The 27,911-nt window shown below is 37.9% G+C and overlaps 1 protein-coding gene across 4 annotated transcripts in view; it reads left to right on the top strand.

Annotated features, from left to right (window-relative positions):
* LOC128525453 (ADAMTS-like protein 1) overlaps window positions 1–27,911 on the top strand; it is a 120,114-nt gene that overhangs the window by 56,348 nt on the left and 35,855 nt on the right. For 3 of the 4 annotated variants that reach the window (XR_008360761.1, XM_053497517.1, XM_053497519.1), the window contains exon 3: window positions 26,559–26,686. Coding sequence is in view for 3 of the 4 variants with exons in the window: in XM_053497517.1 (XP_053353492.1) it covers window positions 26,559–26,686 (128 nt within the window). In the remaining variant the exon portion in view is untranslated. Of the gene's footprint in view, window positions 1–21,173; window positions 21,310–26,558; window positions 26,687–27,911 lie in introns of those variants that run through there. The other variant, XM_053497518.1, reaches the window with a different exon arrangement.

The following is a 27,911-nucleotide window of genomic DNA, read 5'->3' as shown; positions in this document are numbered from 1 at the left end:
ATTCTTTTTTCCCCGATTTTTCTCCCCAATCTAGTCGTGGCCAATTCCTCCCCGTCACTAGGAGGCTCCCACATTAAGGCTACTACCACCACTCAGTCGGGTGAATTGACATTTTTAGATTTTTCCACAGAAAACGTATCTCTACTAGACTTGCACATGTTATCAACAGCATCAGCTTCATTTGTGTTTATAATACTTTAAAATACTGTTTATCGATAACTCAGTCAGACAGCTATATTTTAGAGTATGTACTTACAGTAGTATTTCTACAAAAAACAATGTAAGTTCTATTACTACTTGTAGTGGACTCAATTTTTAGGCAAGTCCTTGTGCTAGGTTATTGAGATTTGAGCCACCTCTGCTTACAGGCCAAATTGTAGATTTAACTTTGATTGTATTGTCGCCATCCCTTATAATGGAATTGGTTTCGTGTATTCCTGCCTTACACCCACAATTCCCGGTATAGGCCCCACACGGTTGACATAATCACATACTATACACACTGATGACACTGATCAGGATAAAGTGGTTAACATCTTTTTTCAAACCTTAAATACATAGTTGCAATTGAGATTACATTATATTAGATTCAATTTTATAATCATTGTTCAGAGTACTTATAGCTGGTATTTATTTATACCAGATATAAGTCACATACAGTTGTGCTCAAAAATGTGCATACCTTGAAAGAATTTGCAAGATGTATACCATTTTTAAGTGAGAAGGCAAAACTAATTTATTTTATTTATTATACAGCAGGACTCAAGTTTATACTGGTATGTAAGGCATAAGAGAATGGCTCAATCATAAAACAAAACATGACAATAAAGAAAATAGGCAGTATCTCATGTATTACCCCCTTTAGCATTAATGATGGCATACAGTTTTTTGCGATAATTGTGCATGAGGTCCTTAATTCTCTCAGGTGCTATAGCTGCCCGTTCTAGGTGAGATGCCCCCAGTTCCTTTTTATTTTTTGGCTGTTTTGCGCTTCATCTCAACTGCACGTTTGAAATCTCCCCCCGAGGGGCTCAATAGTATTGAGGTCAGGAGACTGTGATGGCCACTCCAGAACCTTCACCATTTTCTGCTGTAGCCATTGGAGAGACACTTGGCCTTGTGTTTTGGATTATTGTCATGTTGGAACATCCAAGAGCGTCCCATGCGCAGCTTAAATGCTGTAAAATGCAAATTGTCTGCTAGTATTTTCTGATAACAACAACAGATAATGATAATAATAACAGAGCTCACACAGCCCCATAACATAAGACATTCACCACCATGTTTTACAGTGGGCATGGTGTACTTTTGACTGTAGGCTTTGTTGACTCCTTTTGAAACATAAAGTTCAATTTTGTCCAAACTGTGAGTTCTGTCCAGGTTCTGTCTGGTGTACTGCAAGCAGGCCTTTTTGTGGCAAGGACGCAGTAATAGCTTTCTTTGTCATTTGTGTACCTCTTTATTGTGCTCCTTAAAACAGCGCCTCCAGTTTTTTTTTCCAGACTGTTGTCGACTGTTGTTGTCTCGAAGTTGTTTGTGGGCTTTTATTTGCGTCCCGAACAATTCTTCTGGCAGTAGTAGCTGAAATCTTTCTTGGTTTACCTGACCGTGGCTTTGTATCAACAGTACTGAGTGGCATTTTCAAGTGTTCTTTTTATATCCTTTTCTTGCTTTATAAAGTTCAACTACCTTATTACGCAGGTCCATTGGCAGCTCTTTTGTCTCTTTCCCATGGTGCAAGACACTGATTACAATTACAGTAAGGTCACAGGTGTGCAAATTTCTCCTAAATATCCATATAAACCTGTGCGTTTATAATTATAATTTGGTCAAACATTCAATGATATCTAAAATTTTTAATCAGAGTTCTTTGGGTGGTTTCATTTATCATTAGGTTTTAAAAAGAAGTCAAACAACTATGTGATCATTAATGACTTCACTATCCTTAAATAAGAAAAAAAAATTTGCATTGTCAATCATTTTTTCAAAATAACTTGCTAATGTTTAGCAATTTTTTTTAGGGTATGCAAATTTAGAGCACAGCTGTATGTGAATATAAACACAACATAAAGCTTCTGTCTCTGTTTTTGAGACAGTAAATGTAAGAGGAAAGTTGGGGAACACATGGACGGTTCGGGGTTATGGTGTACCATCGTGCATCATTTGCATCAATGCCTTTTTGTGTGCTTGTAGAAAATTAAGCTGAAAACGAGAATAAATGGTTCAGGAGCAGCTGGTAGCGCTATCTTGGATCAAGCCTGGTCGAGCATTATTTCTTTGCTCGATTTGATGTAGTTACTATTCAGCTTGGTCAGAACATGTGTGGCTTATGGCAAACAAGGGCCTTTGTAGCACAGCTGCACAGAAGTGCTGAGTACTGCGGAGTGAGTTGAAAATAAGTGTGTGTTGCTGGAAATGCTCTGGCACTTGAGGCTTGCAATGTTACATTTCATTTGTGGTGTGTGCATAGGTCTAACCCCAATGCATCATGGGTGCTGGCACAGATCTGATGAAAATCACGCTACAGTATGCGGTTAGGCTCCACAAACCAGAGAGGTTTGCTGTGAATATGTGAAGCAGTTTGAAAAAATGACCAGGTATAATTAAATCAAATATTAATAACTAATAGCAGAAATTATTTTAATTCTAATTGCTTTCATAATCAAAACGAAAAAGAAATAATGGCACAAATTTCACAATTATTTTGATGAGTTTCTTTTTATTATTTAAAATAAATAGAAAACTATTTGTAATAAACTAATCAATTATTTTTAGATTTTATTGAAGTAGTTTAATAATTTATTTTGATTTATTTATCTGTTTATTTTTATAGGTAAGTATAAGATTGCATACAGTATCTTACCTTCAGAGGGTGACTGTGGCTATACAGCTCCTTTCCTGGACAATGAAGGTATTAATACATATACTCTACCCACTTCTTTTGTCCATTACTTATTCCCTATGTGTATGTCTGTAAAAATTTGTTGCAGGTGTCAAAACCAAAGTATATGCCAAAGCGCATATTAAACATTTTCAGTTTCGTGCATTTATTTAAATAAAGGGAAACAAGTGCCTTAATTCCAGTGATTTCTTTGGTTGAAATTGGTCTGTAGTGGTACCAATTAAAACCACCAAATTTATATGACCATGTGAGTATTTATTACAGTAGCTGTAAACAACACTTATAAAAATGACAGTGATGGATGACAAGTGTAGCATGAACATTAACCATATGCAGAGGTCAGGATTGTATTTCCACCAGTTTTGAGTCAAAGCCCCTAAAACTATGCTTATCACCAGTAGACCCCGAAAAAGTAATGATAGCACTTAAACCATTAAAATGCCTTATTGACAACTCTGCTTTATCTAATCAATAGTTTATGGTAAAGGTTACATTATTAAAGCATTGGACGTAAGATCACCAGTCATTCCTCTTGATCCTTTCAACTCTGGGAAATGAATGTTAAGGTCAAGAGTGAGCTTAATCTACAGTATGAATCAAAGTCAGACTCGGACTTGTGATGAAATCTCCTTTAAATCAATTGATAACTTGTTAAAACCTTGAGAAAAGATGTTTTTGACTGTGGTAACTGTGTACACAATATTTCATAAACACCACTTGTATAGTATGTTACTGGGACATGGCTGGGAATTGTTGCCACATAGCCTCACTCCAAACCATTTGCAGATGTTTGGGCCATTAAAGGAGTTCCTGGAAGGCCAGCATTTCAGACATTTAGCAGGCAGTCTGATCATGGTTCCGGCATATTAAAAAACGTTCTACCTTGATGGTATCTTAGCTCTAGTAAAACACTGGAGATAAGTGCGTAAGTGGAGCAGGGGATTAAATAAAGAAATAAAGGCAGATTTTACTGCCATAAATGTGTTCTGTTATTCGGCACAATCAAAGGTTTCAGTTTGACTTGAACACCCCTCGTAATTGATCAGACGATAAATTATTATGAGCTTGATTTTTAACAGGGGTGCCAATAATTCCGGGGATGACTGGAAGCTTTCAGCCATATTGTGTAACAAACAGATTTTAGTATTAGATTCTAATACAGGGGAACAGGTTCTTTACATGAGACAATCATAGAAAACAAAAATTGTAAATCCAGATTTTACAGAAACCATAATGCTTGTTGCAGTAGTTCCAAAGAAAGAAAGAAAGAAAGGAACTCTTTTACTTTTAGCTTTACTTTCTAATCTTTTTGAAGTTTTTTTTTTTTTTATGGCGTCTGCTCCTAATATTCATTTGTGGAGCTTTCCCAGAGGAGATTGTCTGCTACTTGAATACAAAGCTTCGTTTCCAGAAGGGAGGATGTTAGGTTACCGAGTCTGGCTTTCAGAGTTACTCACTGTGCCTGGAATCGGATTGCACCCTTTTGGAACGAAGGTCACTTCTTTTCTTCTACTTCTGCAGTAAGCATTTACTGAAACTATTCAGTGGCTTTACAGAGCATAAACAGAAACAAATGAAGTCCATGCAGAGTGTGCATAATCAGGCCACACAAACTCACCAGCGGCAACGGCGATACAGTATTTCAGCTAGGCACGGAGCACAAAGCGCTGCCTCCGAGTCGGCGAATGTTCTCGTCTCTCAGCCGCAAAAATTGAAAAATAACCTGAAGTGCTTCCAAGCTGAAAATCATGCTCTCTGCACAAAATACGGGTGATGTACTTAAACACAACCTTACTCTCTCCTGGGTTTCATCCGAGTCTCAATTAGAATTTTTCAGTTTGTTTCATGTGATAATGAGAGCTCAAGCATGCATCTGTCGGACAGATTTCTGCCTGGTGGTTTTGCATAGTGGTTTGGCTTTCGATTTTGGATTGTTGAAGGTGTATCAGGTGAGGTTTAGATTGAAGAAAGTGTTGCATTGAGAGAGAAGAAGTAAAAAAAAAAAGAAATCTGTCCGCACAGTCATGGTTCTTTTTGCCGAAATGCTATACGTGCATGTTCTCATACCTCTTCTCAGAGGTATCACCTTCATATTAAGCATACGCAAGTGTTAATCCATGAGGATATGCAATTTGGCAGTGTGATATTTCAGCAAAAATACTGAAAAGCAGAACAAAAAACTGACGTGCACAATAGTTTAAGCTGATGTTTTGCTGCTGGGTGGTCGAATGTAATCATGGAATCATCTTTTCCCTGCTCACCTGGCAATGAGTGGAATGAATGTAATCGCTTTTCTTGCTAATAAGCAGATTTTTCTTTTGGTAAAACATAATAAAAGGAAAACTTTCTCTTAGCTATCATGATTTTTTTTTGTTTTTTGTTCGTGCTTTGCAAATGGTAGCCTGCTCAGCTTCAAGAGAACAGACGAGCCAGATCTAGCTCACCTTTTAGCGCTTTACTCAATCATCAGCCTACTAAACATGCTTGAAAGCAGGTTAGGAGCAGATTTATTGCATAGGTGGGTCACAGTGCCCGCTGTGAAGGCATTTATAAATGACTGAGTAATCTGCCTCCTTTTGGTATGTAGCATTATGACAAATGAGCGTTAGGAAGAAGGTCAGAGACAAAAACGAATGGATTGTTGGGGTTTTGACACTGTAATGGATGCCCATCTATTTCTTTTATGATGGTTTCTCGTGTTTCTTGGTCTTTAGACTCCGTAAGTCTCTCCTCAATTATGCTGCCGAGCGTTTGCTGTTGAAATATTCAGAAGCTGTGTCTCTTGAGCCAAAACGTTTATCCTGCTGTATAAATGAACGATTCATCTTTATATTGTATGCACTATTTTTATAGTTTTATTAGAAAGATTTTTATATGGTCAGCCTATAGGGTTCAGTCCAGGGTTTATTTCTAATTCGTTTAACCTTGTATATTGTGCTGTGTTCTGCAAATGTATAAAACCCCATGTTGTTAATGTTATTGCAAATAATATATAAAAAAAATAATAATAACTTACTCATCGTCTATACCGCTTTATCGTCTATACAGGGGTGTGGGGGCCCTGGAGCCTATCCCAGGAGATTTAGGGCACAAGAAAGGGGAGACCCCAGATAGGGTGCAAATCCATCACAATGCACACACATATAAAACAGACACACTCTCATTCACACACTAGGGACAATTTGGAAACGCCAATTAACCTAACCTACATGTCTTTGGACTGTGGGAGGAAACCGGCATACCTAGAGGAAACCCACCAAGCACTGGGAGAACATGCAAACTCCATGCACACAGAGACAGGAATCGAGCCTGGCCAGGAATCGAACCCGGACCCTGGAGGTGCAAGGCGACAGTGCTAATCAATACACCCCTATGCCACCCATATTATATGCCACGCAATTAAACTAAATTACAACAACTGAATAAGCCTTTATTTCAGCTTGCTTTAGCATTTCACTACTATTGTATACATTACAGAATTAAATTTAGTGTAAACACAGACATAAATAAATATAAGCTAATTTTCATTGTTTGGTAATAAAAAAAATTGCATTCATATCTGATGTAACAACATATCTAAGTTTTGAAGCAGACAAAATCAAACAGGAACAAGAGAAATGGCATGACTTACATTGCAACAGCATTTTAGCAATGCTTCAGGCTCACATTTCAACAACTAAGTGTTTACCGATTACAAAAGCAAACCGTGGTAGACAATCTCGGAAGATTAATGTGATGAGCTGTGCAGTGAATGAGCCCACAGGGTCTGAGGGATGCGGGAATGTCTGAATGTAACTATATGGAGCATATGAGGATTGTCGAGATTATAAACTCTCATGCTGTAGGTGTGACAGCCCTAGTTTTAGGTCTCTCACCAGCAAAACACATCTCACAGCATATTATTATAAACACTGACAGACTCATCATCAGGTCACACAGAATGTCTGTGCAGAAATATTGAGTCACAATATATTGTTTTGAAGATGTTACCCATGCTGCATTTTTTTCTTGTAATAAGACAACTCTCACCTTTTGTACTCTGATTATGCCTCACCCTGTGCAAGGAATTTGGCAGTTGAATTTAAAAGCCTGATTATGGAAATGGGACACAAGAATCCAGTAAAAAGGTTTATCTGAACATGTTTAAAGGACACGGTTGCAACTCTAAAAAGTTGATTGTTGGATAGTCTGTATAAATCACCATCTGAATTCCATCAAGGCTTAGCACAGGCATAAATATGTGTACCTGGAACAATCTTATCTGTGTTAGATGTTTTTTTTTTTTTTTTTTTTTTTGCAACTACAGCACGTATGGGTTGATAATGTTGCATGATTTAGAGTTAGTTTCTTAGATAAGTGGTGAGTGCAAAAAGTTTCATGTGGGTTGAAATGATAATGATACTGTATATAGGGTTTCAAAACATATATAGTATAGAGTTGCATGGCTGTATGGAGCTGTGGATGAGAATCTAAATGATCTATTAACCGTTATGCCATCAACTTATATCCTGACTGCTTTTTCATCATTTAGCTAGCTCACTTCTTTTCACTTTAATCATTTTCTAGTATTCAGTAAGGCATTAAACAATGAGTGAGCTACCTACAGTAGCTACTGTAAATGTAGAAAAATCTCTTAGTATGAGTTTCACATAGTATGCAAGTAGTATTACCAAAAAATACCAAAGTGCATCTGATACTCATGTAAACCGAGATGCTATATATAAGTTATGGTGTATTCAATGCAAATGTAACACTTTTCTTTCACCGGAACTAATCACTAGAAGAACATACAGTAATATGAATTTAATGCAGTCTTCTACAACAATGCATGGACCATCGTCCATCCATCCATCCATCCATCCATCCATCCATCCATCCATCCATCCAGAAACCTCTGTAGTCCAACTAGGGATCGTTTAGGCCAATGGTGGACATTGTGTTCATTCCCATTTTGTGCAATCATGGTAGGAGCTCCAGACCTATCATGGTCATAGCAAATGGCTAAAGAGGTTGCTGAGAGCTCTTCTGACCTAGCAACAAGAGTGACATCCCAATGACAACTCTAGAAATCTTTTCCATCTGCACCATGCTTGTAGTATATCAGTAATATCCAAAGGGTGGGGTAGTTATACAGTTAACTGTTCAATAATATCAATAAAACACCCTTAATAATTCTAAAATTCTTCCTTTGAATCTGACAAGCTGTACAAGTGGTTATTGGGTTCACCCAATTTTTTGCGGGCGTAGTGGAAACGTGGCTCAGTGTGACGGTTTCCATTGTGACAAACTGGGTGACAAACTTCATAGTTGGTTTGCAGAGTATGAAAACTTAAAACATTTTCCAAGACATTATATAGTGTACTTATATGCACATCAGTTCGGGCCTATTTACGAGTATATTGTCATATTGGATATAGTAAGGAGAAATTTATACAACAACCTTTCATGGATAGAGATATCACCTGGAGTTTCCAGCTTCCACTAGGGCCACACATTGATGACAAGATCTGAACGGAGAGGTTAGACAAAGGAAACTCCTAATGAGCTGTGAAAGGTACAAAAAAGAGGCTACTGTAAGTGCGTCCTCTTCCCAAGTTAGGGTTAAAGTCAGGAGTCAGGGTGGTGTCTCCATGTGAGTTTATGGTGACTGTTTCATGCACATAACTCAGCTGGGCCTGAAATGGTGATGTGGAGCCATCTTGTGGATTCATCAACTATACCAAATAAGGCATGGGAGGCAGGTGCAGGATCAATCAGGCAACAGATATGTGATGGACTTTATACATGCATTATCATTCTGAAATGATGTCCACACTACAGATTTTCCTCCATACCATTAGTATCCACTAGTAAATGCACAAGGATGCTGTTTCCCTGTAAGAACATGAACTAGTCAGTTTAGGAAAGAATATCATTATTATTTGCTTTAGTGGAGATGGTAATAAGTTGCCATTTAAACATCCACCTGTTTTACTGTACTGTTGATACCGAATCTTTTCAGGTGGCCTGGACGTAATACACCTGCTATGTGAGCATTCTAATTAGACACGAGAACCTGATGAAGTTGCTCTGCTTGGCATGCTTTATTACAAGCCCATAAACCTGTATGATTTCAGCTACGTGCTTATCTAACAATTTCTGCTTAGTGGTCTTGTCCATGGTTTGGATTCCAAAATCAGATATTTTAGATGCCACGTCATGTATTCAAAGAAAGATGCTCAGAAATTGTTAAAGATTTCAGGCCTGCTGACATGCTACATCTAACTCACCTGAACACTAGATGTCAGTGTTCATTAAAGCAGAGTGAAACTGAGCTAAATTCTTTAATTTTTTTACAGTCTTAAATATCTAAAGCTAAATGTAAAATTATAAATATTTCAGGCTTAAGGTAAATCTCAAATAACGGCACTGTAAAACACACTTCTTTTTCATTCGTTTTTTGTTGCGTTGCCAAATTACACTTTTAAACGTTTCCAAATGACTGATGTATATACTGTGTATTATTACATAAGATTGCTTCATTCATTTGTATGTTTAGCAATTGTTGTTGCTATAATGTAATAACAGCTTAATTAGCTTGAGCCGTGGTATTTTATTCTGTTGTCAGTGATCGACATTAGTCGTTTTTATTTCTTGGTAAATCTCTCTGGGAAAATATTACATGAATTTCTTTGCTCAAAGCTTTTTCCTGATTTAAGACATTGTGGATATTTTAACTTTGCATTGTTTGTGTGCTCCTTATTATTGTGCGTATGAGTCTTCTTAGAAGAACGTTGTTGTTTTTTTCTCTTTTACTTCCCACTTGTGATTTTTCTTTTACTTTCCATATCAGTGTTTTAACTTCTTTGCTGCTTCTGGCTTAGACTGTGTGTGTATGAGTGTGTGTGTGTGTGTGTGTGTGTGTGTGTGTGTGTGTGTGTGTGTGTGTGTGTGTGTGTGTGTGTGAGCATTTAAAAAGATTTCATGTGGCACAATGTTTGTCTTGTGGCTTTATAACGATAAAAGCGTTATACGTTTCCTCGGGGACACATATCCCAGCTGATCTGTTTCTGAGCACCATTTACAGTCCAGTGGTTTAGTAAAGGGATTGCTTTTGGATGGATGAGCTCTGTTTTCTCTGTCCTGATCTTGCTGATCTACTGTGATTTTTGTGGAAACAAGCTTTAAGAGTCTACTAGTGATATAGATGCCTGTATGTGGTAGACCTCAAAAAATAAACATATTGGACATTTTCACATAAATCTCTATGGTTTTGTGAACTGCATGTTAAACAGATATATAAAGTTAATGTTTTTAAATTTTAATTTAATAAAGACTATGATCCAGAGTACAGTAATACCTGACCTGATCTACCCTGCGGGTTTATCTCTTGTTGAATAGTACAGTGATGAAGCGAAACCATAGACACAAAGAACTCCCAGCATGGTGAAATGTCTTTTGCCGGTCTGTAATGTGTGAAAGTTCGATCTATGTGTCATATCTGGTTTCAGCCTTGGCTGTGTGACTCCTGTCTCGGTACTCAGAGCACCAGGGTGGTCCTGCTGTCTCATGTTATGTGTAACGGCTTGGGCATGCCATGCTTTTGTAAAGTGTACCAGTGATTATGTAGCACAGCCGGATTCTAGTCACTGCAGTGGACATGAACGTTTAGTGCCTGGACGTCATGGGTGATAATTTGTTGCATATGACCCTGAAATGTCTGTTCTTCCTCCATGGCCTGAGCGTCACTTTGTGATGAATATTATATTCTAATCTGCAGTTATCCGAATCTGTGTGGCTCTGGCTGCAGTCTCTGCAGGTTAATACAGGTTACTCCAGCTAATATTTCTTTCCAGATACAGTTCTTTTGCTCTATATTGGTTTGTCAATGGTTAATTCATAAATGGTGCGGCTGAGCTTGATATCCTCACTGTGGCTGTGAGACCTTTATGGAAGTATCCTACTGAGGCATGGAAGCAGACTCTACTTTTAAAACAATGATGTCAGAGTCTGGCTAGGGAAAAAATGTAGATTTGATCAAATTCTTGTATAGAAGATGAAGTAAAATATGAGTTCTCGTTTAAAAAGAATGTTTTAAAAAGTTCCAGAAATGTTCATTTATCTTACAATCAACATTTCATTAGAAAATCATAAATATAAAATCCTATATGAAAGTCAGAGTTTAGAATCGAAATATCTGGGAATTAATTGCTGCCCAGGGGACAAGTATGTAAAACAGGTATTAAAAAAGGGGGAAAAAAAGCCTCCTGAGAAGAGACTATACTGTTGCATTTTCTTTACACTGTTTCTGTTTAATAGCACCTTGACAATTTTATTTTAAAGATAGGGAAGTTTGGCAATAGAGTAATACCAGACGGTCTTCATGTGAGAGTTTTCACAAGGATAGAGTACATAATGAGGTTATACAATAATCAGCTATCACATTAACACCACCACCAGGAGAACTGAATAACATTAACAAGTACAATATGATATGTGGTGTATGATATGTACAGTAGAGGAACAAGGCACTCAAGTATCATATGGGCTCCAAAGGCCAGCTCGTCCAGTCCAATCCCACAGAAAAGAGAATGCTGCACAAGCATATTTTGCCCTTAAACTAGGCCCTCAACCCTGTTTACTCCAGGGGCGCTGTATCTGCTCATAGTTTAATGTAATAAATTGGTAGATTAGGTAATTTGTCAGTGAGTGTGTAAATGCATGTGTGCATGGTGCTCTATAATCTACCATTGTCCCGTCCAGGGTTTATTTGTTTGAAATTTGTGTTCCAGGGTGAAAAGTTCAGTTTGAACCTCCATCACTCTGTAGAACATGTTTGCCTTACCAGATGTTTATTTACAATCCTTCCCCTCAAACTTGTACTCCAGAAACTGGCTCAGGTTTGGTCACATCCGTGACCTCGCTACACAGCGAACTGGATGTGACCTTGTCAGATCAAGCACACACCAGCAGGGGACGGGGGCGCCAGTCTCGCTTCAAGTTGCTCAGCTTCCTCCGCTGTTCAAGGTGATGTCACCTGTTTTCTTTTGTAATTATCATATGGTCATATTTCATTGCACTCTGTAACCTGGCATTGGAAAAAAATACTGATGCATCAAATCAGCTCTTTTCATTTTATTCAGTCTTATTTGTGAAACGATGTGGGTCTCGCGAGGAGCAGAACCGCGTAAAAATACTCTGAAGCCACAGAGTTCTGAACAGGCAGAGTCACGGTCACCCAGATACACAGTTGCCAACTGACAGCCCCACCTGGCGACGTGTTTGTTTAAGGGCCCTGATACCTGCGCACTTCGTGTAATCATTAGGTAGCACTGGGAAGGTATCAGGGACAAGACAAAGACAAGAGACCCAGCCACAGAGAAAAAGAGAGAAAGAGTTACACGAGTGCGATTGGCATGCTCTCTTTAAGTTGAAATCCAACTAGGTTTGAAATCCTGTATTAAGGCAGCACGGTGGCATGGGGGTTAGCACTGTGGCTTTGCACCTCCTGGATTGAGGATTCAATTGATGGCTCGGGTCTGTACGTGTGGAGTTATCATGTTCTTTCCATGCTTGTTGGGTTTTTTCCATGTTTTTTGGTTTTTTTCTACAGTCCAAAGACATGCACATTAGCCTAAATTGCCTATAGTGTGTGTGTCTGGAAGCATGTGTGTGTATGTGTCCACTGCAATGGATTGGCAGCATGTCTAAAGAAGATATAGATTAAGGGTATAGAAGATGATTGATTGAAGATGAATATATCATACTGTGAATCCAGTATGTGCATGCTTTTCTGCAGGACTTCTTTTGCTATTTCTTACATTACACGCATGCTGAGTATTTACTGTACCATGAATAAGTGAAATCAAATAAGAACGTTTCGTAGAATCTTTTTTTATGCTAAGCAAAAGTAAATTAGACTATTCTATGTAAAAATGCTGTTGAGTAAAAAAGGCCTGATTTTAGAGTTTCAATTTCTTAATGGAAGTAAGATGGCTTGAAAACTGGCTAGTTTTCTGAGAAATTACATGAAGGCAGTAATGAATCTTTGTTTGTTCTATTTCCAGTCAAAAGACCTTTCAGCAAGTCACTCTTTCATCACTGATCTCATAAACTGGTCTAAACGGCAGTTATGTCCATCTGTTAAAATATGGTTATATATGGTTTAACTAAATAACATAACTATTGACTCAAATATTAAGTCAGTTATTGATCATCAAATACTAAGTGCATCAAATCATGGCCTTAGACATAGAAAAACATCTAGTACATACAGTTCTCAGTGTTTTGCCATCAGTTTCTCATTCATTTAAGGCATGAAATTGAGCTGATTTGATTTGCAGTGTCACAGGTTTCATGGTCTGACAAGTGTTTAAGTTTCCCCAGGCTGGCTGACACATTCGCTTTCATAACACATTTAAGAGAAAGGCTCTTGGGTAGGTTATGTGGAGTCACACACTGGATCCATCAAGTAAATGCAGAGTTTGTCAGGGGAAAGTTTAACACCGTAAAGACGTGAACCTTTTTAGATTTTAGAATGAAACGACTACACAGAGGTGACTGTGAATTCACCCAAAAAGCAAGTGAGCTCATCGGTGGTTCAGCTCAGCTGCTGGAGTAGCTGACTGATATCTGATATTCACTGATTTCACTGCTAATTTTTACAATGAAAACATGCTGCAAACCTTCCAGTCAAACATCTTTTTGGCCATCTCCTATCATATCACTATCAAACTTCCTCATAGATCTAATAAGCCAAAACCAACATAAAACCAGAGCATTAGAGAAATGAAACCCATATGATTCCTATTGGCTTGGGGTATTGGGATAAAAAGATGAAATGCGATGTGGCATAGAGTAGAACTGAACGTTTAATCATACATAATATACACGTTTATTTGCAGTTTGTTTTACATCATCCACATTTACAAAAATCCTGTTTTGTTTCGATGTAAACGATATATACTAATCTAAAATCATGGAAATGATATAAGTGGTTAAATCAGCTTGAAATTAGACATTAAACAGAGTAAAGAAGAGACATTGATGGGTGATCTAACTGCATCAGTGATTGACTACATCTGACAGCAGTTCAGCACTTCATGGCTGTAGGTTGTTTTTGCTTCTATGTACTTTAAAAAAAAAATTCACAGTGCATGTCACTCTTTTGTAAAGTTAAAGTGTTAATTTGGTTGTTTATTGGGGATTTTGTGTATTGCTCTAACCATTATAAAATTTGATGTTGACTTGAGGGATATAGAAAGGAAAAAGAAATGATATGCTGAATAATAATGAATGAATGGAGAATGTTTTTGGTTCTTTATCCTAGTCATGACATTTCACCTCCAGGACCTTGTAAAAGCAAATTCTGAGACATAGCAGCTGCAACTCCTCCTTCTATGCTATGAACAGGGAAGTAATTAATACACACATGAATTTACATATAGCTTCTCAAAGTTTTTTTTATTTTTTTTATGTGTACGTGTGTGTGTGTGTGTGTGTGTGTGCATGTGTGTGTGCATGTGTGTATGGCCACTTGGCCACTGTTCTGTTAAAAAATAACCTTCAGGTGTGTGTGTGGGTGCTGTAGTGTCTGGCACCAGGATGTTGCCAGCGGATCCTTGCCGCCAGGCGCCTCCTATGGGTACTTGATTAGATTGGGATCTGGGGAGTTTGGATGCCAGCTCACAATGCAGGCTGTGAAGCACTGGATGTGCTGGTGCATTCTATATAGGCCAGCTTTGACTTTTTTTGACTAATTGTACTGCATTGACTTTTCCGTGGGATTGGATCAGACAGACTGGCCTTTGGTCCTTTGGCATGGGCCCCCCTTGACTGCCCATAATCCTGGTGCCAGTTCAGCGGTTTACCTGTCAGTGCTTATAATGCTATGCCTGATCGCTGTGTGTGTGTGTGTGTGTGTGTGTGTGTGTGTGTGTGTGTGTGTGTGTGTGTGTGTGTGTGTGTGTGTGTGTGTATGTGTGTGTGAGTATATAGTATATATATATATCATTTGTGAAAAAGCAGTAACAAGTGTACCAATTATACTCTTTATCTAGCTGTCCAGCATGTGCTGTTGTCTCCCCTGCTGTCAATTTTATTTCACAAAATTAAGGCGTAATTAATTTAAGACTCCCTTTTTATTTTAGCCGTATAAGAAAGGACAGGAAAACATATTTTTGTGCTTTTGTTAGGCTTACGATCTTCCTATGGAGTGATCCAAAATGTAAATATTAGTAGGTGAGTAACAGGAAGTTACAGACTCCCCAATCAGTCCAACTACCATTTTTAATTCCCATGTGGATGTTATTTATGTAAAAAGGGTCAGACACAAAACCCAGACTCAGAATTATTCCTCTACTTAGCTTTTTAATAAGTAAATGAATCTATCTTCTCTGGAATACCCCCAGCACTGAGTCAAAATGGTGGTTTGCCTCGTCTTGGGACGACTCATGATTGTCCAACCGTCGATCAAGGTCTGAGATGGAATAAGTGGCGATGGTGTTTGAATTCAAGATGACAAATGTAAATCATTTCTAAACATTAGGCTGACATTGATTTGTAGTCTAGTGATAGTAATAGTTTATTATAATAAATAGTCAAAGTCATGATAAAAAGAAGAAAAGAGCAGTTAGTAGAATCTTCAGATGTCCGAATCAAAGTAATGCAAGGTCCAATGGTCTAAAATGTGGTCTTGCTTTTATGAAACACCCCTATAACTCCATCTAAATTGTTCGATACAGCCATAAAAATTATTTATGGCACGGAATATGTGCCATATCTTTCTAAATAGGCTGAGTATATGTGTTACAGGATTAATGTTCTGTGTTCTGTCATTTTCCTCCTCCCCAAGCCACAAAGATAAAATGAATGGGATATGGTGTCAGAGAATTAAGTTTTTATTTTAATCCTTGGTTTTTAGTGCTTGTGGTTGATTTTCAACTGCTGGCTGTAAAATCACTTTCTAGGGAAAAACATTTTATATCTAGAACCAGAAAGCATTTAAATCATGACCTTAAGTGTAAATCATGCCTTAAGCACATGCACCATTTTTGGGGGAGCGAATGGGAGGGCATCATTTATCCCACTCATACACTCTTACAATTCTCACTGGACTGGGAGTTTGGATCCATAGCTTAATGTCAGATCTCAGGAACCTGGAATCTGAGACTGATTTGTTTGCTTCTGCATTTAAGATAATGTATGACATGACTATGCCATTAACGTTTTAGCGAGTACTGTACGTAACTAGACAAAACGCAGGCGGCTTATAGAACATGAAGATATAGTTATTCAAATTCGGAAATCTAGTACAATAAATGTCTAGCATAGGTTTATGAGTAAGAAATCAGACATTGCAATGGTTATAGAAAGCAAGACCTATGCAAAGCATGCATTAGGAGTCAACTCTATGTAAGTGCAATGTTAAAACCAGATCAGACACTGAGAAATTTTGACATGAGTCAAACTAGGACCCGTATTCACAAAGCTTCTTAGAGTTCTCTCAGAGAGCTCCTATGTGAGGAGGCGTGGTTGACCCCGTTGCTAGGGATGATGCAGCTATTCAAGGACTGTGATTGGTTGATACAAAAATAACCTCTGACTTCTGTAAAGGTCTTGAAATGTGCTCTTTGTGAAAATAGAATTTATGATAATAAAATAGACAGTGAAATTATAATGTTTGTATATAATCAAATTGTATAATCATAACTACAGGCTACTTTATGGAAAGTTTGGTTATAGGCTAAATATCTTAAAGTTAATTAAAACAGACAAATGTTGAAATGTTGTGTTTACTTTTAAAGCAACCAATTTCCACGCAGAGGTTACAATCTTTAAGTTCTTACATTTATTTACCATACTGATTTTATTACTTGTAATCCATTTTAGATTGATGGGAGCAAAATGGCAAACCTTTTACTAATTTACATGATTGCAGCACAGTCTATTTAGGTTGCACTCTTGATAGTATGTAGTCAACTATCCAAGAGAGATGGAAGGAAGTAAAACAATAAGAAAACCAAATTGGACAGAAGAGCAGTGTTTACTTTTAGCTTTATGTTCAGGGTTTAAAGAATATTTATTCTTTCTGCCATTTGGTCCTCTGCTATTGAATCTCTAAAGCCTCTTGAAAGTCGTCCTCTCTACTCTTAACAATTTTTACCTTAGGAGCTGTTTTTAGGGAAAAGAGGTTTTATTAATCGTTTTATCTCATTTTTATCTTTTACTTTTAGCTTAAGATTTAATCCTAAATTTAAGGGGGAATTCTAAGAAAATGTCCTAATTCTAAGAATTTTCTTAGAATTTTGTCACTAGGAACAACTTTTAGGCTTAAGAAACTTTGTGGATATGGGTCCAGGAAATCAATTAGGGATTAATGTTCAGTAGTACAAAATTATTGGATTGCAAAGCCTAAAAAGAACGATGTTGAATAAGATGTTTAAATGGATGATAAACAGGAAATGGGTGAACTAGTGGTTAGGTAAGTGTGAGAGTTGCAAATTCTGTACTGGATTAGAACCAGACTAGGAGCGGTGGCTCCTAGCTCAGGGGTGGAGTCAAGTATGACAGTAGGTGACAGTGATCAGGCCAAGAGTATTCATGTTTAGTCATGTTTCCACTTATAATAATACTTAGTAATAGTAGTAATACTTTATCTGTGACTATCTCTGACATGACCATGGTCAGCCACCAATAGTCTGACTGAGACAGCCTGATTTTTATTGATCCCAAACAGGCTTGTTCCATGTCTCACCCATTTTCCCAGTTGACTTGGTGAAAAATGGTGGAAAAAAGGCCTCAGGACCCTGTTGGCAGCAGTCGCTTGGTGGTCAGGCTTGTGGTAAACCTCATTACATCATCATCATTATCTCATGGCTGCTTTCTCTTCGCATGATTCTCATGATCAGGCTTAGCTTTTTTCCCCCCAATTTGTTTATGTTAAGTTTTAGATTTTTGTGCAGCAGCTTTGTTTCCTATACTGTATATATATCAACTCTGTCTAAAGCATAGAAAAGGCTGCTTAACTCTTTTGATTGCTCTGTTGGCATGAAAGGAGCTAGGATCAGGTGAGTGGGAATGAACACAATTTTTCGTATTACATTTACGCTTACATTTAGGCATATGGCAGACACTCTTATCCAGAGTGACTTACTGTACAAAAGTGCTTTGAAGTTCCCATCATTAAATACATCCTTACACTGGTTACTAGGTTGCTAACTAAGTACCATCAGTAAAACATTGCTGGGAAGTTTTTTTTTTTTTTTTTTTCTAAGAAACAGATAGGAAAGTTTATTTCACCACCTACAGTAGTTTATTAGACTGTTTACAGTGAGCCAGGGAGTACTAAAATAGAACGCAGAATGATGGAGGTGAGAGCGAGAAATCCACTTGCAGCACCCTACAGTATGCGTGTCTATGTGTGTTTAGTGTACAATATGTTCTGAAAAGTCAACAAGAGTAACGGAATAAACTTTGAATAACATCTTTCTTTCCTCGGGTCATCCTGTCACAACTGCCATTTGACATTTGTACAAGAAAAGATGGGTAGGCTTTTGCTAAATACCATGGCGGTGTATTTCATTCATGAACTTATTCTCACACAAGTTGGAGTCCACTCAACCAAAAAAAGAAGGCCTATCATAAGTTATCCTTCACTTAAGGGTTTTGTTGGGGGGTCATTTTTGGTTATGTAATTTTATCTAAACAGTAGTCTTTGCATTTAAACTATCAGGCAGATAGCTATATCTTTACAAGAATGCAATTGGCTAGACGTTGATCTCAGTAGACGGAGCATATTGAGATTGAATTTAGCTGACATTCTACAGTTATGGGAAAGTAATTGAAGCAAAACGTTGCTTGCCAATTCCTTAAATGAGGACCTGTCTACAGGGCATGCCAATCAAAAAGTTCATTTCCTCATGATGCATTTTAATATCATTCATTCACTATTCATTTATTTTGGCGAATATATAGATACGCGGTAGCCTTCTTGGATAGCATTTGGAGTGGGTGTATGTTTGGGATTAAAGAGTTTGTTATCCTGCTCTCTGCTCACTTTGAATAAACTTGCTTAGTATTGTTTTTGGAATAAGCTGTAATTTCTTCCTTCCTTAATTTGATTACTCTGTGGCTTTTTTTAAAACATATTCTGCAGAATCTTTTTTGAATTGCGAATCATATTTCAGTCATCAGAAAATCTACATGGAAAGTGGAGCAATAAACATGGCACATCTTCACAATTTAGCAATTTATGAACAGACACAAAAATAAGGAAGGTTTTGACTTCATCACTGGGTTATACTTTTTTGTCGTGGTGCCTGATTTATGACGTCAAATGTCTCCTGTGCATGACCTCATCTTACTCGAATTAAAGATAATATGTTTGATATACAGTACACTGCTGGTGGTTTAGATATTATGACAAATTTCTCTTTACACTGTAGCTGCAGACGGACCTGGCATTCACACAGTTCTCAGTTGCACATCATTTTTTAATTTAAAGTTTTGTAAACCCAGGCAACAGTCAAATACCGCTTCGATAAAATTAAGGACTGATGGAGAGGAGTCATCACATCAATCTACAATATCTTTGCCGTTTCAGACATGACTTCACCTCATTAGACAAAGGGGTAATGGGTTTAAAGGGATGGAATTGAATCATTGGTAACACTATCTATTAACAAAAAGGTCAGTGTAATGACAGAATATCTTCACCACGTATAAGTTATCTGAGGTACTGATTTTTTTTTCTTTCCAAAATACAAGGGGTGCGGAGTTGAGCCAAACCAGAACTTTTGATTGTGCAGAATGACAAAACATCCTCTGCTACATTAATGCACTTACCCTAGTGTTTCACTAATGCTTGGATACCATCGAGATAGAAAGTTCACTCAGTGCACCAGAGACATGATCGGACTGCTTCAGGTCTGAACTCATGTGGAAATGAAGTGGGATGTGGCAATAGAGTTCCTGTGATGTGCAAGTGGTGAAAGTGGCGTTGAGGAATGATTGTGTGTACAGTTGCCACAGACAGATGTGTCTCTTCTGCAGGTTGGTGACAAGTTATCCATCAGTTTTCAGCGATTAGCCGTTCCACTCGCTGAATACCACCCCAGCCAGGATCGTCACTTGTTGATGTATGACCTTCTCTAAAAAATTTTTTACTACAGCTAAGAGTCGTATCATTGTATTCTGCTTGAAGTCTTCTGTAAATCCGTTTTATAACTGCAAAAAGGTCATCACAAGTCCCAGTTTGACTTGAACACCCCTCATACTTTGATATGGTCCTTTTTCAGCAACCTTTTTCAAAGTTTCATTTTATATTAATTTATTTTATAATAATTAACAATAGATTTTTTATGAGTTGTATATTCTTTAATATTTTAGTAATGTGGTCACTGTATAGTAAACTAGTCAGTAAACATGTTGTGTAGAACACCAGAATAGAAAAATCTGGGATTATGTCATCAAACTTAATTAATCATATTTTTACTTCAACTACTTTTTCATAAATCGGATTTAAAGTCCTTACTATTGTCCTCCAGAGGCACATATGGGAATGACTATCTCTTTTCCTTCACTGAATGACTTTTCTAGGCAGATGTTTTTAAAGAGATTCACTGAAGTCTACAGATTATTTTCCTTTCAAGTGAAAAAGAACATAATTTCTGCGATTTGTGTCTAAATCGTTTGATGGCACTGTTTTATCTCAGTTGTACCGATCAAATAAGATGAACTGCAGAATGAGGGTTTGGGTAGAAATTCAAAGAAATAATGAGAGAATGCCTGTGGTCGTAGAGCTGGATATGGGAATTTTTAGTGATTTAGTCATTCAATAGTTTTTCCAAGGTGACCATTGTACGTGGGTTGTGGATATTGTAGGGCAGACCAGAACTAAGATTAGCTGGAGTTAAAAGCCAGAGGGAGAGAGAAAGTTAGATAGATGATGAAAGGCTGAGATGAAAAACAGTGGCAGGACCTGGGAAAGCATGACAAAAAGACTAAAAAAAGGTAAAGCATCAGAATCAGAAGAAAGCAAGAAATGAAAGGGGAAAAATGAAGAACGTGTGCGAGTGGAACTACAGCTGACCCGAGTCTTGTGTTTGGTTTAGCATACTCAGCCAAGGCTTTCTCTGATTGGTTGGCAGGTTGGACCTGGAGGCTCTTGGGGCTCGAAGCACCCCTCTGACTCCTCTGAAAAAGAGGCAGAGAAATAAGCAAAGAGGCAGAGAGAGAGAGAGAGTGCTGGAACAGAGACTTGCAGTCACACCGACTCTATTAGCCACTGAGAGGAGAGATCTAAACGCTCGGCACATATTTATACACACTTGCACACACTCACACACGTGTGCTAGTCTCTCTACGTCTCTCAAGGCATGGACCAACCCACTGCTGCTGCCGTGTTGCTGGCTTCTCTTGTGCTTCTGGTACAGTTTCTTAACTTTATTTCTGATTACTTGCTTCATTAATGTAACTATTGCATATTTTTTTTATTCCTTTAGATTCCTTTAGGGCTTTTGTCTGTTCCTGGGTTTTTGATCTCAGGTGGGACTTTATATGACAGCAAAGCTAGGTGATATTAAAAGGTTGCATTAGATGAATTGGATTAGTTGTGTTTATACTGTATGTATGTCACACAGTCTTTTACTGTATGTTAGAGTTGGAGTTTTTTTTTTATTTAGTGAGAATATATTCTATAAGGAACGACAAGTGTGTTGCAGTTCTCCTGGCACTTCTGATGTTTGTATAAGTTTTTACATAAAAAGAGCATGTACAATACAAAAGTTCTGTACATGGACACAAGAATTTAAACAGATGTTCATATGGCCTCCCAATTAAATAGCTCATACCATGTATATTGATGTAACCTAGAGACTGTGAAAGTGAGCATTATGTTGCTCTTTTCAGGTTGTCAAAGGCTGCCCTTTTACCCAAAGAAATCTACTTCATCACATTCACAGCTCTGCTAATGGCAGGTCCTACCTAGGCAGCTCTCAAGTATTAATCCATGGGTTGGGAATATCAGACATGTCAATTTAACATAATTTATTTAAAATTATGCTTCTAGTAATCTTCAGGTTAGTAAGAAAAAGGCATCACAATATAATAAGCTTGCATTCATAAGAATGAGCATAGTGAATTGTTCCCAACTGGAATAATGAGCCAAGGCTGTAAAGAAAAACAGACTGAAATGACCCAGGGACTTGATTACAGTGACAGGTCGTGCATTTTAGATTTAAGGTGCGGTCTATGCTGCTAAGAAAATAACTTAAACAAATCACAGTGTGGATATGATTTTTATTATTTCATTTTTTTTTTTTTACCAATGTCTTAAAATAAAAAGATGACTGGCTTTTAACAACCTCATGAACAGTCAGTAATGAAAACAGTATAGCATGGGTGTTAGGAAATGTCAGTAAGTCGGAGGAAGAAAAATACAAGTTGGTTCTGATTGTTAAATAAAGATAGTTTAGACCTGTCTTGAGTGATCAGACATCAAGAAACCTTCTATCCTTTATTGCAACTGTGGAATTTTAAAGTTGTCTTCTTTCTTGTTGGAAAAATGTAATTTTTGTGCAACTCAACCTACATTTGAGAGGTTTAACTAACATAAAAAGTTAAATGTTGTATCCAGGGTGTCCACTTTTTTTGTCTGTAAATGCATATCTACTAATAAACAGCTGTCCTCTATCTTCCAGTTTAGTATTTTTTTTTTTCATTCATTTGTTTCTCTATTCATTCATCTATCTTCTATAACTGCTTTGCTCTGTTAAATGTCACAGTGCATTCTGTGAACCTTGAGACCTTTTAGAGTCAAACTGCTGCCATGTATTTGGGGGAGGAAACCAGAGGGCTTAGAGGAAAAGCAGACAGACGTAAGAGAAGATGTGAAACTCACACAAGTAGTAACCCGAATCCAGGATCGAAACACGGGACTGTGGAGCTGCCCCATACGCCAACATGCTCCATCCTGCACAGGATTGAATAGATTTTTTATTTATGAGTCCATAAATCAAATGATTCTGAACATCTAAACGATTATAGCATATACAGTAAATAAAGCAGCCTGATTGGCAGGTGAGGGGATATGAACAGACTCACAGGCTTTACTAACCCTTACAATTTGCTATCATCCAATAATACAGTGAACGATAAGAAGTAACAGGGATTTTTTCCCCCCTTTTTTTCTTATATAAAAAAAACAACATCCGTTTTTAGCCTTTAGCTGCTTTTGGTTGTCTTTGCCGAATGAGCAGCCGTTCAGTAATTCAGTTCAAATCTTCTGATTACTTTCAAAAGAAACTGGGCAACCAGGACAGGAAAGTCAATCCAGAGGTTTATTTGCTTAAATGTAGCCTGACTAAAGTCGTTTTATACTGTACAGTCCTTTGCTAATATGACTCTTTCTATTTTCCATCAGCTGTGTTTAGATCTTCCTGACCTTCTCTATCGTATGTAGTATTTCAAGACTTTGATTTGTTTGTGGTATTCCCTCTTGAATAATCTGAAAGTGCTTATGAATAATGCAGTGTTTTCGCTACTGGCTCAAAGGAAACGAACTAGCAGTGTCATTACGTGGTATCTTCTTTCGTCATGAGGGTTATTCTTTATCCCTAACTAAACAGGATGCCATATTTTTGGGATGGAGCCAATACTTTGATGTATTTTTTTTTCCAAAGATCCTGCCAGGGTTTTGCTTAGCAGTTCCAGTCAGGAGATAGAAATGCTCTATTATTTTGCTACTTGGCTAAAGAAAAAAATATTTAGCAGCTGTGGGTATTTCAGAGCAGGTGTTTTTTACAGAACCTCTTCATAATATGGTCCCAGTCTGGACACCAGCACTTAGACTGCTATTATGGGTTAATACTGCAAAGGGAGCTGGCTTTAATGCATTCCCTTTGCTCTTTTGTGCACTTAAATGCCCCCCATTTGTGATGTTGTCTAATGCTAAAATGTCCATTATTCTTGTGAGAACTCGTCAGTAACAATGAGTTCACTGGGGACATTTCCACACTCCAGAGCACACATATAAGTAGTGCAACCTCAGATCAATCACAGGTTTAGACATTTCTTTGTTCCTTCTGAATCTTGGTTTAGCCTGGCTGTCTACTGTGACCATAGAGACTAGCAATTTTCTAAACACACCACACGTCTCTACATGCATCTTTTTGGTGTACGTTTGATTATTTTTATCTTATGCGTTAATAAACATGGATGAGTCCCATTTGAGTTTTATTTGTTTTGTTTGTTGCATAACTGACTGAATAAGGTGAAATATTCTATGGGTGATGAGTCCTATGTGAAAATAGCATTAGTTTTTGATCTGTGATCTTTGGCATTGGACCAGTTATGGAGCCGCTGCTCCACTGGCTGTCACGGCATGCCTGAGACGCACATTGTCCTTGCAAGTGCTGAATTCAAGTTCTCATAATATTGATCTTGGAACCAAAATCCTATCTCATATATCCTCCGAGTGAAATTCTCCTCTCTCCACAATTATCATGAGAGGGAAAAAATAGGCTTGAGCTTGTTAAGAATGGCGTAGTGTTTCACACTGGAGAGGATGACTCTGACACCTGACAGAAATAAGCTGAAGGTAACATGAGAGTTTTGTCTATTTCCTACTAGACATTATCGTCTTCTACTCACTCTTAAAGTGACACAGTGGCTTAGTGATTAGCACACTTGCCTTGCACCTCCAGGTCCTAGGTTCGATTTCAGCATTGGGTCTGTGTGCATGGAGTTTGCAATGTTCGACCCATGCTTAGTGGGTTTTCCGGTCTCTTCTCACAGTACAAAAACGTACAAATTGGAATAAATAAAATAGTCACAATTGGCCCCTACGGCCCCTAGTTGGACTCCAGATGTTCCTAGAGGGATGGATGGATGGACTCAGTCTTTGATAGACACCTGTCTCCCATTTTTACTGGCTTACATTTTCTCCACCTGTCACTTTTTTTCTGTCTAATGCTTATGGGTTATGATGCTGATATGCTTTAGCTTTCTGGAAACGATTATCGCCAATAACAATAATACAACATAGAAGTAGCTGTTGACCATAGATTTTAAAAGGTCAGTGTACCATTAAATGCAAACAGCCACGAACACAGCTTGACTATGCTAGGTAATTATATGATATAGTGATATGCACTGATCAGCCGATCAGTGCATATCACTATATACCAGCGGCAGGTAAACTAAAGAGCATTGATCACAAACTATACAGTAAAATGGTGACAGAATCAAGGCTTACCCATGCACTTGGGAACCAATCACCAACCCTCCAAACTCCTCAGATTCCAATCCGAATGAGCATCCAAGGGATGCATCAGACAATCCAGTCTGATCCACGGAGGCCCCACCTCACATCCCACAGTACCCAAAGGATCCACTGCCAATGTCCTGGTGTCAGACACCACAGCACACCCCAGAGACCCTGCAGAGCCACCCACAATGGGCCAGGACTGCCCTGGGAGGACAAGGGGAACCCCAAACCTAGGTGGTTTTAATGTTTGTTTAAATGTTGTGGCTGATCTTTGTATGGTTATACAAAATACTTTTTACTTTTGATCTTGCTAGAGTACGCCCATAATACTGTAGATTTAATCTGGTCTAATCTCGTTTAATCTGGTCTCACTGTTTTGTTTTTTTGCTTTTAATTGCCTCATATAAAAAAAATTAACTATGTGCTTAAAAAAATAAAACTACGTATTAAAAACTTTGTTTGAACTTCTGTTCAAGTCTTTTTTTTTACAGGGTGTGATGCAGCATGTGTGATTTTTATTGCCATTGTGACCGTGTGTAACAAACACAGAAGTAGGAAAAGTATTAACTGTCCTGTTTTCTCCTCCCGCTCCAAACATAAACAAAAGTCAAACAAAACGCACTCATGGGGCAGCACGGTTCCTGACCCAGTTGTCCTCTTAGCATTTTTGTATTTCCCAAGCTATAATAACTCTATGGAGTGAAATATGTTGCTCAACATGCTGCTCCATGACTGTGCAACATCTAGAAGTACAACTAAATCAATGAAACACAGGCTTGTCTGTCAAATAGCATTTTTTTTAATTCTTTGGTAACTCTCTGAAACTCGTTGTGAATAAAGAACATATACCTCCCACCTACCCATATGGACATGCCACTACTTACTATACTACAAAAACATCCGCATTTAATAGAGTGTTGAGGAATGTCTCCGAGTGCCTGTAATTAACTACGCCACTACTTTAAGGCAGTTTAATTGGAGCTAGTTTAAGCACTTGACCTTATATTGGTGTCTCACATGCCCATGCCTCATGCAGTGATGGCGTAGATCTGATAGTGATGGCTTGTATTGTAAAGGACTCTATTGTGGACCAGCTAGATTGTTATAGTGTATCATCTGTCATCACTTTAAATTTATATTGCCAATCAAGGAGTGAGTTAAAAGTGTTGAAAGGGTGAATGTTGAAATTTGCTAAGCTTCACTGGAAAGGAGTGGATATTGTGGCTACATTCAGTTTCCAAAGAATTAGGATAGGAATGTGTGTGAACGTTGAACGAAGTAGTGCATGAATATGGTGTGGTGACTGAAATTATACATGTTCAATATAAAGTGCAGTATGAATGATGTATTAAATTTTTGCACTTTATCTCTCTGTCCTTCTCTCTCTCTGTTCTTCTCCCACTCTTGTAGAACTCACGGACAGCCAGATCAGAGGAGGACAGAGACACTCTATGGGATGCCTGGGGCACCTGGAGCGAATGTTCACGCACTTGTGGTGGAGGAGCTTCCTATTCTCTCAGACGTTGTCTCAGTTCTAAGTAAGCCACTGCTTTACTGAGCTCATTCTATATTATATATTTCTCAGAGCAATTCTCTAAAACTTTGTATCCTTGTCGAATTCCTGTTTAATAAAAATATGATACAGTATATGAATTTATGAATATTATACTGCAGAAATGTCCTGAATATATAAAAAAAAAAATTGTAATTTAAAAAAAATCAATCATTTACAAAAATGTCTTAAATGATGCTAAAATATTAAACAAATGGTTTATGCAGTATTGTAGACATGATCACTTGGTAAGGTATCGTTTGTAGTGCAAATGTACTGGTGCATAGTCATCCAGTCAAAATAAACTATGCTCAGTGCATAGTAAAATAATGCTTTCGACACACCCTTTGGGAAATAAAGCTTGACTTGTACCACGACCCTGATGTCCCTTGAAAAACGACACCAGAATGTAAATATCTATGGATAATTTGTAGAATGCACTTAAAGGAGTCAGGTGTAATCCTTCAATTACACAGTAAGTGCGCTCAACTGATTCTCATTAATAGCCCTCATTGATGGAAGTAAGTCTTTCTCAGTGCATGGTTTAATACGGCCTAAATTGACATGGACATGCTTCTAATGATGCAAGTAAATCTCTGCATGAATTCTTCTCCCATGGGCTGTAATAGAAGTGCTCAAAATACACTTTATTTGACTTTAAAACCCTCCCTGTGGGTCAGGAAATGCATGCTGTTGCTTGTATTTTTTCAGGCGTATGGGTTCCAGCCATTGTCTGTAGTTCATCGCTGGTGAAACAAGCAAACTTGATTATCCACATCGCATACAGTACATCCAGCAAATCACAACCCACCTCGTATAGTGGCGAATTCAAGAAATTCAATTAAGAAAGGAGACAGGGGGTGTGCACCCGGTCAGGAAGTGAGTTGCAGAAGGAACGATGTGGCACACGAGACTGCTTTCTATACAAATGTCACTTTTATTGGCTGAGGAATATTTGTGCAATGAGCTCATGGATTTCATGCTTTGTGATCTGCATAAAGTTTAGCTCCCCAAAAGAAATACTCATAAACCCTTAAACAAGGAGGTCAAGTCTGTGTTACCCTTTTGTCTTGATACCGGCCAAGGTGACAAGGATAGTTAAGCAGGATACATCACACCTACGGGACCAGTGTATTGTTGCCAACCATAATAAAATGAAATAGGATGTTATATTACTTCAAGCTCATACTTTGAATCATATTTTCCTTCCT

Source organism: Clarias gariepinus, chromosome 1, assembly GCF_024256425.1.
Source record: "Clarias gariepinus isolate MV-2021 ecotype Netherlands chromosome 1, CGAR_prim_01v2, whole genome shotgun sequence".
NCBI classification, from domain to species: Eukaryota; Metazoa; Chordata; class Actinopteri; order Siluriformes; family Clariidae; genus Clarias; species Clarias gariepinus.
The sequence above is the reverse complement of the archived record's forward strand: the minus strand, read 5'-3'. Positions and strand labels throughout refer to the sequence as shown.